Source organism: Nuphar pumila, chromosome 9 (genome assembly GCF_984573655.1).
Source record: "Nuphar pumila chromosome 9, dmNupPumi1.hap1.1, whole genome shotgun sequence".
Lineage (NCBI taxonomy): Eukaryota > Viridiplantae > Streptophyta > Magnoliopsida > Nymphaeales > Nymphaeaceae > Nuphar > Nuphar pumila.
Window position 1 is genome coordinate 124489583 of NC_143257.1, and position 12037 is coordinate 124501619.

General features: G+C 38.2%; 1 protein-coding gene and 1 pseudogene across 2 annotated transcripts in view; both read right to left on the reverse strand.

Annotated features, from left to right (window-relative positions):
- Positions 1–909: 909 nt before the first annotated feature.
- Positions 910–1377, reverse strand: LOC149829272 (subtilisin-like protease SBT2.3 pseudogene; annotated as a pseudogene).
- A 6918-nt stretch (positions 1378–8295) lies between these two features.
- Positions 8296–12037, reverse strand: part of LOC149829273 (protein tesmin/TSO1-like CXC 2) — a 32011-nt gene continuing 28269 nt past the window's right edge. Inside the window, exons 6-11 of one of the 2 annotated variants that reach the window (XM_090018008.1) lie at positions 10668–10848; positions 10488–10583; positions 10348–10414; positions 9783–9821; positions 8955–9090; positions 8296–8869 (exon numbers count right to left, since the gene is read on the reverse strand). In XM_090018008.1, the coding sequence (XP_089874134.1) occupies positions 8515–8869; positions 8955–9090; positions 9783–9821; positions 10348–10414; positions 10488–10583; positions 10668–10848 (874 nt within the window). In that variant the 3' untranslated portion in view covers positions 8296–8514. The remainder of the gene's footprint in view (positions 8870–8954; positions 9091–9782; positions 9822–10347; positions 10415–10487; positions 10584–10667; positions 10849–12037) is intronic. The other variant, XM_090018009.1, reaches the window with a different exon arrangement.

Here is a 12037-nt window from a genome sequence, read left to right on the forward strand (position 1 = left end):
ACATTTGGTAAGAAGAAGGTTTTCAAATAGTAGTATAATGAGAGTGAAAATTGTTAGAATTGTTTCAATCATGAGACAAGTCTTCAAGAGAGAAAACATGCTATGATATGCTAACATTACCATTAGAAGAAATAGGGAAGTGCAGAAAAAGAATGACATATATAGAAGAGATGTAATGAAACTTGAGTTCATTTAAAAGACTGAGCTTAAGTGAAAAAGAAGATTCATAAACATACATCATCAATGTCATTTTAAACTTGTAAGTGTGACAACAAAACTACAGAACCAGAAAATGCCATTGAAAGATTTCATAAAAAATCTTCTGGGGGGCGCTGCCCCCCACGACCCCCCGCCAGTTGTACTAGAAGGTACATCAGACAACATTCAGAAGTTCAACACCAATTACAAAAATCTAATAACAGTTGTACTAGAAGGAAATTGATACGATATTTAACCTCTGGTGAATCAAATGGAATTCCCAACAAGATCAAATTAAGTATCAGCAAGACCTTGAATTCCTATTCCTATTGGTGGGTGTAGCATGTTTGATCTTCTTGCAGTATCAGCAGGGTAAAAAATGATCACGTGCTCTATTTTCTTCCTCAAGGTCCACATCTGGAAATAACATGTCATACTTGGATCATATATCCAACCAAACTCGAGGTCCACCACTAATCACAAGGGGCAGGTTCAATCCATCATTAACCATCTTCCCTATAAAACAAGAACATCGATAACAATAGCAAAGATGATAAAAAAGACAATGATGATCGCTCAATTATTATGAAGAGAACAAGTCAGTTAGCTTCTTTGTTTTGTTTTTTTGGATTAGATGTCAATTAGAATTATTGACAAAGAAATCGATGTCTACAGTTACAAAAACATATGCTTGATTCTTTACAACAAAACTTACAATGGGCCCCCTTGCTTGTCATATAGGGAGGCAATAGTGGAGAGTGCAAAAGCGATGGTTGAAGGACTAAATCTAGGGAACTTCTGCTTGATGAGAGCAGCAAGCCCTGCAACGTGAAGTGCTGCCATGCTTGTGTCTGATATCATTGCAAACCTTTCACCTAATTTAATAAAATGATCAAATGAAGTTAAGGCAAACCACTCCAATCTAAAATTTTCTGATGGCTAAATTACATGGATGATACCTTCAAATTCTACTGAATCAGTCCCTGAAGGACTCCATGCAGCCCAGATGAAACTACCAGGGGTTATTAAGTTGGGTTTCATGAAATCTGCATCATCAAGAAACGCATTTTTTGGGTCTGGCCCTCTTGAAGAATAGTGCAAAACTTTTGGTGCTGAATTGTTGTAAGAAGGTTTCAGTCCCCCTGAAATTTTAGCAATGCCTCCAAAATGGACAATCATATCTGATGTATTTCTCACTAATGAATCACTGTAATATTGAAGGAGAATCTGCACATAAGTAGCTGTTATGAAAGCAGACACATGAAATCCAACTAAGATGAGAAGCTAGAGAATAGTAGAACATACACAAAATGAGAAAGCATAAATCCTTTAATAGCATAGAATAGTGTAAATCGTAGCATAGCTTATGATGCTTCTTTGGTGCTTCCATGTGTTGAGATTCTGAATATCTTGCTGATTGAGAATCCGAAGATGACGGGATTTCATTGTTGTATATTATCCTATCTTTATTAACTTTCCCTTTTATCAGGAGACGTGGATACCTATCAACAAGAACCCACGTCTATATGTAACGATGAATGTATTCTTTAACATATAGAAAAAAGAATATTTTACCTTCTTCACAGTTTACACAGGTTAACATGGTATCAGAGCCTTGTGCATAAGGCTCATCATCAGCTTTGTCTTTTGTTGGTTCAACCAACTATTGTGTGATCAAAGCCCAAAGCTTTTATTGTGTTGTGTTGATTGAACGGTGCTATGGTTGCTTCTTCATATCAGGGATCGTCGTCACAAGGAGACTCGTTTGTCTCGGGTTCGATCACATCTCATAAGGCAAGTAGTCCTTATTTTTTGCACCATTTGGATAACCCAGGTGCTGTGTTAGTCTCTCAACCACTGGCAGGAGAGAACTACGACACCTGAAATCGAGCCATGGTGATGGCTTTGAGTGCCAAAAACAAAATCGGTTTTGTGGATGGGTCCATTACTCAACTGATCCCATCATCATCTGGTCATTCTTTGTGGATCAGATGTAATCATATGGTTCTTTCTTGGATTCTTAACTCTCTTTCTAAGGAGCTGGCTGAGAGTGTGATTTATGCCGAAACAGCACATGGCAAGATTTGAAGAAAAGGTTCTCTCAAAGTTGTGCTCCACGTGTGTTTCAAATATGTAGTGCTATTTGTAGAATGACTCAAGACTCTTCGTCTGTTGCTTCTTATTTTACCAAGATTAAGTCTCATTGGGATGAGTTGACGCCATATCTGCCTTTGCCTACATGTTCTTGTGGGGCAATGAAAACCTTAGTAGAATATCAACATCAAGAAAAAATCATCCAGTTTCTCATGGGACTGAATGATTCGTATAATGCTACTCGTGGGCAAATTCTTCTAATGGAGTTGCTCCCATCTATTGCCAAAGTATATGCATTAGTTTTGCAAGTAGAAAAACAACGGGAAGCTCGTACACAACCAGCCTCTAGCCGTGTGGCGTTTATGGCTAAAGAACAGTCATTTGATTCTGATCGTCATCATGCCAAAGGAAAACAACCTCAACGTCAAAAGTTTGTGTGTGCACATTGTCACAAACCAGGACATTCAAAAGAGCGTTGCTATGAGCTGCATGGCTTTCCTCTCAGTCATCGTCTATACAAATCGAATGTACCTTCGGTAAATGCATCCATCATGGGGTCAGCTACCAAAGGTCAAGATGGTGATACGTCCAAGGGCAGTCCTTCTAATGTGGCTCCAGCCTTAACTTTAGACCAATATCACAAGTTATTGGCTCTTGTCAATGAACAATCCTCTCCACCTTCAATCAACTTGGCATGTACTCCTTTCAACACTCAAAGTTCTTGGGTTATCGATACTGGTGCTAGTGAGCATATGGTGTCATCTTTAAATTTGATGGATCCAACATCATGTCACAAGTTTTTAACCCCTATTCGTCTCCCAAATGGGTCCTTTATCTCTTGCCTTCCTACATTTCTTCACATCTTGTTGCATCAAATCATGCATCTAAGTTTAGTCTTTGGCATTGGCGTCTTTGTCATCTATCACAGTCTAGGAATAGTCTATTTTCTAAGTACGATTCTTCTATTTTCATGAATAATTTTTGTTTATGTGAAATTTGTCAAATGTCTAAACAAACAAGGTTCTCATTTTCAACAAGTGATATTTCAACTAATGCACCTTTTGAACTTATTCATTGTGATATTTGGGGTGCATACTCTCAATCTTCCCTGTGTGGAGCACACTATTTTTTAACTATTGTGGACGATTACACTCGATGCACATGGGTATATTTGATGCGACACAAACACGAAACCAAATATTTATTGCAAGATTTTATCAATATGGTTCGAACTCAATTTTCGTGTTATGTTAAGAGTATTTGGTCAGATAATGGAGCTGAATTTTTTCCCATGACATCATAGATTTTTTATCTAAAACGAGAATATATCATCAACACACGTGTGTTGATACACCTCAACAAAATGGTATAGTTGAGCGAAAACACAGGCATCTTCTCCAAGTTGCGTGAGCTTTAAGATTTCAAGCTCACCTACCTTTGAAGTTTTGGGGAGAATGTATTAAAACAGCAGTGTATCTAATAAATAGAACACCCACTCCTCGTTTAAATAGACAGACTCCTTATGAACGCCTCTTCCAAAGAAAACCAAAATTTTCTTATTTACGTGTGTTTGGGTGCTTATGTTTTGCCACTGTTTTAAATTCTAGTTCCAAATTTCATTCTCGTGCAAAAAAGTGTATTTTTTTAGGCTGACCTTTTGGTCAAAAAGGTTATCTTGTTTATGATCTTGAAGAAGGAAAAATGTTTACAAGTCGAGATATAGTGTTCGAAGAACAAAGTTTTCCTTTTCAAAACTTCCAGTTTGAAACAGATGGTTCAGTTCTTCCTTTACCAATACAAGATTTAGATGCAAATGAATCACCTTTAGTCACTCCTTTAGCCACCATCTCTCCATCATCCGATCCTTCACTTGACTTTGACTCATCTCCTGAGATCACTGAACACACACCTGATCCTGCACCTAGTCATGATCCATCCATACCTGTTAAGATTCGTCGCTCTGCTCGTATCTGTTATCCATTTAGCAAATTAAAAGATTTTTATTATTCCGCCGCTCTATGTTCACCAACTTCCGTGTCAACATCATTGACAGGTACTACTCATAGCACTCGTTTTCCTCTTTCCAAGTGTGTGTCTTTTGCTCGATTCTCACCTTCCTATCAAGTCTTTTCTGTTGCTATTTCTCATATTTTGGAACCTCAAACTTTTGCTCAAGCTGTTCTTGATTCCACTTGAAGAAGAGCCATGGAGTCTGAAATCAAGGCATTAGAAGAGAACCATACTTGGACTGTCACCACTTTGCCTCAAGGAGCTAAGCCCATTGGTTGTAAATGGGTATATAAGGTGAAGTATAAGTCTGATGGCTCAGTTGAATGCTATAAAGCACGTTTAGTGGCGAAAGAGTACGCACAGCAGGAGGGACTAGATTATCACGAAACTTTTGCTTCAGTGGCTAAACTTGTTACTGTTCGTTGTCTATTAGTTATTGCCGCTATTAAAGGGTGGACTTTGCATCAAATGGATGTTCATAATGCCTTTTTGCATGGAGACTTAAATGAGGAGGTCTACATGGCTCTTTCTGAGGGCTTTGCTCGAAAGGGGGAGAACTTGGTCTGCAAACTAAATAAATCTTTATATGGGCTTAAGCAAGCCCCACGAAATTGGTTTGCAAAATTCTCACAGGCCCTGAAGGCATTTGGTTTTCGCCAATCACAGTCTGATTATTTGTTATTCATAAAAAAACAAGGAATCAAGTTCACTGCAATACTAGTTTATGTGGATGATTTAATAGTAGCAGGAAATGATGAGGCTATTATTTGTCACCTTAAGGAGCACTTAAATCGACAATTCCATATGAAGGATCTTGGTATGTTAAAATACTTTCTTGGACTCGAAATTGCGCACTAAAAAAAGGGTATATTTGTATCTCAACGGAAATATGCTCTTGAAATTCTTGATGAAGTAGGATTGTTAGAAGCAAAACCTGTTGATTTTCCAATGGAACAAAATTTGTCCCTATCAGACAATCATGGAGAGTCCATCAAAGATCCTTCAAAATATCGATGTCTTGTGGGAAGGTTTATTTATCTAATTGTCTCAAGACCAGATATACTATTTTTTCTTCAAAAGTTAAGCAGATTCATGCATGCTCCTCGCGTTCCTCATTGGAATGCTGCATTAAGAGTAGTGAGATACCTAAAAAAGAATCCAGGCCAAGGAATTTTATTGAGCAGTAATAACAATCTTGAGTTGAAGATATTTTGTGACTCTGACTGGGCTAGTTGTCCTGACACCCGAAGATCTGTCTCAGGTTATTGTAGTTTTCTTGGAAATAGTCCTATATCGTGGAAGACAAAAACGCAAGCTACGGTTTCTCGCTCTTCTGCTGAAGTCGAGTACAGAGCAATGGCAAATGCAATTTGTGAGACCGTGTGGTTAAGGGGTCTGTTTGAAGATTTGCAGGTGAATTCAAAAAAATCAATACAACTATTTTGTGACAATCAAGCTGCATTACAAATAGCGGCAAATCCTGTCTTCCACAAGAGAACTAAGCACATAGACATTGATTGTCATCTTGTGTGAGAAAAGATTCAAGGAGTAATTCAAACCGCATACATACAATCCAAGAAACAGATAGCTGATCTGTTTACGAAAGCTCTGGGAAAAGAATAGTTTGTCAATCTGGTTGGCAAACTTGGTGTATGTGACTTGTATGCACCAGTTTGAGGGGGAGTGTTGAGATTCCGAATATCTTGCTGATTGAGAATCCGAAGATGACGGGATTTCATTGTTGTATATTATCCTATCTTTGTTAACTTTCCCTTTTATCAGGAGACGTAGATACCTATCAACAAGAACCCACATCTATATGTAACGATGAATGTATTATTTAGCATATAGAAAAAAGAATATTTTACCTTCTTCACAGTTTACACCATGCACCAAGTATGTTGCATAGTCCATGTTTTGATTATATGCCATTAAATGGAAACATCTTTGGTGCTGAAGCCAAAATGAAACCAAAAGTTCAAAGCCTAAAATTATTGGCATTAGTAAAGCAAAGAAATTAAACGCTAAGATTGAAAGAAGTCCTGATAATTGTTCGCTCTGAAACTTAGAGGAAACAAATAAAGAACAAAGACCAACAAAAGAATATGTTAAAAGAAGTAACAGAAATACGAAATCTCCCTTGTTCAAAGGAAATGATAGCAAAGCAGCACTCGGAGGAATGACTACCAAAGCAGAAGATGAGTGACCAACAAAAAAGTATGCAACAGTGAAAAACATGAAGTGCTTATCCACAAACCTCTCCATTTAACACAATCTCTCAGTCACTTCTTCATTAACACAATCACTGAGAGAGAGAGGAAGAAGAAGAAGAAGTTTCCTGAGGTTTCTACTCACCAATCTCATCGACCACTGTGTATCCATTACTGAACCTTCCCGTAGGACCATCACAAATTAAAATCTATCCCATAGGGGTAGTAGTTTGCCTTGGCTAAAGAGGGTAGATCATTGTTGTTCCCATTGTCAATGAGAGAGTCACCAAAAATAAACATGACAGGCACCATCGCAACAGCCGCTAATTTCCTTTTTTACGTTGTAATACATCAGTTGCAGATCCAAGCGAGATCAGCGGAGTGCGTCCACTGTTACGGGCCTCTCTCTCTCTCTCTCTCTCTCTCTCTCTCTCTCTCTCTCTATATATATATATATATATATATATATATATATATATATATATATATATGGGTTAGCATTTGGTCATGTCGCCATTACGCACAAATGAGTTTTTTTTCATTTTTATATTTGTTTATCTTTTTTCATGAAACTAACCTTCCAGATGTGAGCTACATGTTTAGGTTAATGGGAATCAGCTCTTCGATCATCTGATTACAGCCTATAGGCACAATTTTATGAGCCTTGAAAAATCAATGGCCTACGATGTGCAACATTTTCTTTTTTTCGATATGTATACAATGTGAAATATTTTCTCAGCTCATAAAATCATGTTTTTTTATTGAAAAAACACTATTTAACAGCTGATCTCTAGCATTTGGACCATGCTAAATCCATCCGAGGTCCGATTAGGTCAACACTACCTGCACCTATGAGTTTCAGCTCATTCGGACGGTCAAGTCACCATAACAAAATCTTATTCCTATATATATAGGAAAAACGTGGGCTGATATATTAATTTTGTGCAAAAAAAAGAACATTAGTGGCGATCATGACTGTCACTAATACTCTGGGCAGAAAATGCAAATTTAACGCGGTCTCATGTGCTTTTTACAAGAAAAAAAATGTTCTGCCACTGATCCGCGCACAATCGGCGGCGGATATGCGTCTGATAACAGTGGATGATTTGCTTGTCCACTGTTTCGGGCTATATATATATATATATATATATATATATATATATATATATATATATATATATATATATAGAGAGAGAGAGAGAGAGAGAGAGAGAGAGAGAGAGAGGTGTGCTGGTTGCACGCATTTTCTTAGCTTAAACTTATAGATGTATTCTCCAAAACTCGGCAGAAAACATGCTTTAGATTAGGTACTTTTTATGTTCAAATATGTTTTTCAATAGACGAACAATCAACAAAGACAATGGCGTATATTATGTGAAAACTTTGTGATAAAAAAACTCTCAATCAAATCATGCTTTTTAGTAAATAAGAATTGATAAACACATCTATAGATTCAGATTAAGCAAAAAACACTTTTTTGCCCAGGAGCAGAGACCTAGCAGCGCTGGCTCAGCCTGCCGTACTACTGTCCTTGTCCACGTCAATGTAAAACTCTGAGGGCTTTACCCCTCAACCCCAGGGAGTCACCATGCATATGCTTGCACGGGGGGTGACGCCCATGGGATTTGAACCTAGACTGCCCATCTAACAGTCTAGGCCCCCTCAGTTAAGCAAAAAACACTTGTAACTAAGAATTCTTGAAGTGGTTAGGACGGTTGGGAGGATAAACTGGATAGGGCCTTTATTTCAGTTCATAGAGCAACAGATCCAAGCAATACCGGCACTACTCACAAAGAATGCCGGGAAGAAACAAGAATTTGAAAAACTTGAAAACTAGATGCTGCCACATTATTTATTACAATTCTCCAATACAAGGATCTTAGTATAATGGTGGAAAGAAAATTTTAAATACACAAGCATTAGCAATACCGAGCAATCTACTATTACACTCAGAACATGTGACCTCCCTATTCACACAAGTATGAGCCTGAAGGAGGAAGACTCAAGAAAACCTTGTTGAGAGATCATCACTGCATTGAGCAACTGGAACTGACTGCAATGAAGATATAGGATGTAACACCAACTTCCGGCTAGTCCTCAAACCAGGACAGGCACCTGCCTCGATATGTGGCGGTGAAACCCGCTTTCGGTTTGGAGAGGCAACTGTCACTCTATCATTTGGTGTCTGGATGGCCCTAAGAAACTCAGGCGTGTCATCTTCCATAATTGATCTCAGGAAATGTTTCTCTGGTTTCAACCGAGATAGCAAAAAAACAGTATTTGTTGTAGTAGTGCAGCCACTTATTTGAGAAGATTGAGTTTTGCCAGATGACAAAAAGGGTGGCAGTATGGATGACCTGAAAACAACTTGAGAATAAGCTAAATCCCCAAAACAAAACCGGAAAGTAATTCAAAACCTCTAGAACAAGTTTGCTTTCGTACCTGCAAATCTCATATGCTGTCAGAGAGTTTTGAGAAGATTGTTTGTCATCCTTCTGAATTTCCTGGATCTTAAGATTTTCATTTGGCTCATCCACTTCACTAGTTTCCACAGCTTTGACTTCTGCTTCTCTACTTCCTGTAAACAATTTGAGGCAGTTGGAACATACAAAACCATTCATAAGCTCCATGGTGCAGATAGGGGGCAAGCACAGCTTGTCCAAAAGGTAGAAACATAGTGTTTGAGCCGAGGTTTTCATTCAAAATAAAATGTTTAAACATAATACTTAGGGGCCGGGGTTCGAACCCACCACCTCAAAAATGGATGCCCAATGCGCTACCCTAATGGGAAGGTCGTTCAGCATTGTTCTTTACACAAAAGATATCATAAATATATGAATACAACAAGTTTAATCAGGCTTACCAGGATTAAATGAGCCTGATTCCCTGTTCAAACTTCAAGCTTGGCTCTTTTACAATGCCAAGCCTGGGCTTGATGCACACACTCGACTCAGTTGTACTATAGAGCAAGCTCAGACTGGGCTTAAACAAGACTGCTTACCCGGTCCATTGTGCACATTAGGTGCAGACACTATGCACAAGAACTTCACTATGGAAACAACTGAACGTTTTGGAAAAGTGCCACAATCAAGTGACAATGATCAGGAAACTTGTGTTTCGAGAAAAGACAATTGCTTTGACAAATGACTAACAAACCACAGTAACCAACTTCAGTAGCCAAAGTTAACCAAATAGTTTCCATGAAAAAAGCAAAGCAGCAACAAAAAGTAATTCCAAGCAGCATCAAGGATGTTATTGTCCTGAACTTACTCTTGCTAAGGTCTTCAAAGAGATGACACGGAGAGCAATCTGCATTTTCAAAAAGTAACAGATTTCCATGAACTGATTAGATTCAGTGTATATATCACAAATTGCAAAATACAGCCCGTGGTTAAGAACTGTTCACACTTTAGCTGGTAATAGTGGGTCTCTAATCCAGTCTAGGAAGATCCAAACCAGACTAGGCATCACATGTGATTAACCTAATAAATAAATATATGATCTTTTAATCCTTCAAAAGACCATATGTAACATGGATCAGACAAAGGCCAGAACAAGTTCTTGGTTTGGATACATCTAAACTAGACCTGTCTCAGTCCAGTAACATTTATGATTCACATTGACAGTCTTATCATGAAGAATCAAAGTCGGGAAACAAGGTCCAAATGGTAGGTTGATATTTATTTTCTATAACGTTGAAAAGGCCAAGAAAAAAGTCAAATTTTTTGGTAAAAATGGAACACTAGCCTAGCACCACTAAATCCAAGGCTCATAACTGGAACTTGGCTCTTGCAAGCAATGAAATATCTTACAGTTTGTTCAGCATTCCATTTACCTTCTTTTTTCCCAAAAGCATTCTTGCATCCTTCACATCTGCAGCCACTGGAACATCCAACACCACCCTTTACAGAAAAACATGTTCAAGTCACATCAATGTACAAAAAAATGGTACATCAATCCGGAAAGGAGAAGAACCTGGAAGCATTCACAGTATTTCTTAAGGCACTTCGACTTCTTGCAGTTGCACCCTGTCTTATGCCGAGGCAAAATTGGTATCTTTTTGCTTTCTTCCTACAGTGTATCTCAGGCCTGATTATTAATTTCTTTTAGACATACTTATGTGAAAGCTGAATTTAAGTTTTAATTTTCTTCTACCTTATTTTCCAGCACAGGCTCAGGTAGCTTCAACACTTTGGGTGCAAAAGCAAGTGGATTACGAGATTCAATCCGTTCACGAGTTTCAATGACAACATCTTCATGCTCAGGCTTGTTTATACATCCTTGACATGAACACAGCTGGACACAATAGACTCCAGCAGCAAAGCATTCACAGTAACTGCAGAAAGAAAATGCATATCAGTCTATACCATTTCACACAAAGGAATATGCACGCACACATAAAAAGGTGAGCACAGAAATTAAAACTTGTAAAAGCATCCCTGTTAATAAGCCCGCTTCAACACAATGTTCAGCATGTGTTTTGGCATGAGAATGATAGGCTCTATATTTAAGAAACAACAAATCTCTAAGCTAGTAAATCACCTCAGGTAACATTTTGTTGGTTCTATATACGGAAACTGAGAATAGCAGTGGAACCAAATAAAGCAGTTGAAACCTGAATTATGACAATTCAAATGCCAACCCCTTCCTCACCCACTCAAGTTTCATATATGGAACAATGTAGTACACAACCTTTTATTTAGGTATCAGTATTCAAACAGATCTCACAAATCCAAATGGGGTGTGATTTGAGACATACTAAATATGATCTGATTATTCTCATCTCACGCAAGTCTTACTAGCCCAACCACCTTGCCACCAGCAAACATCAGAAGCTAGCCATTTCTCCACTACATTGGCCATGAGGTTTACCTCTTCAACTGCACAACCAAGCAAGTTTCAACTCCAGTGCCACTACAATAAACATTATAACGACCACCTTAACCATGTCAACAACAGTACTGTTATCCAGTCCATAGTGATTTAGCCCTCCATAACTGTCATCTACTCCCATCACCGCCTCCAGACGTTACCATTTCAACCTTCAATGACCACCTCAAACCTTGCCATTTTGAAAAATAATGTGCACCCCTGAAACAGTGAACTTCAAACTGCATAATGGTACACTTGGACATATTTTTGAAGACCGACATTGCAAAAATTTGTCGATACATTCATCAGATGCATATCTTTAACAAGTGTGAGACGGATCATTCCTATGTCATAACAGCAAGAGCCCAAAATCACTTTTGGATGACTAGCTCATGACAATTTTTGTTGATTCTACCAGTTGTGACAAGTACTGTAAAGAAGGCAAAGCTGTAATAGAAATTGTAAAGATAGTATTGTGCAACCATATACGGAATTGGTGGACAAATGATAATTAGGTCACACACACCAAGACAGATAGACTCAATGAGATCAACATGAGGCTTCATGCAGGACTTTCAGAAATAAAGGCTGATTAACGAGACAATTATAGTAGATTCTCTTTCAACCATTGACAAGTATGTCCCATAGTCTGA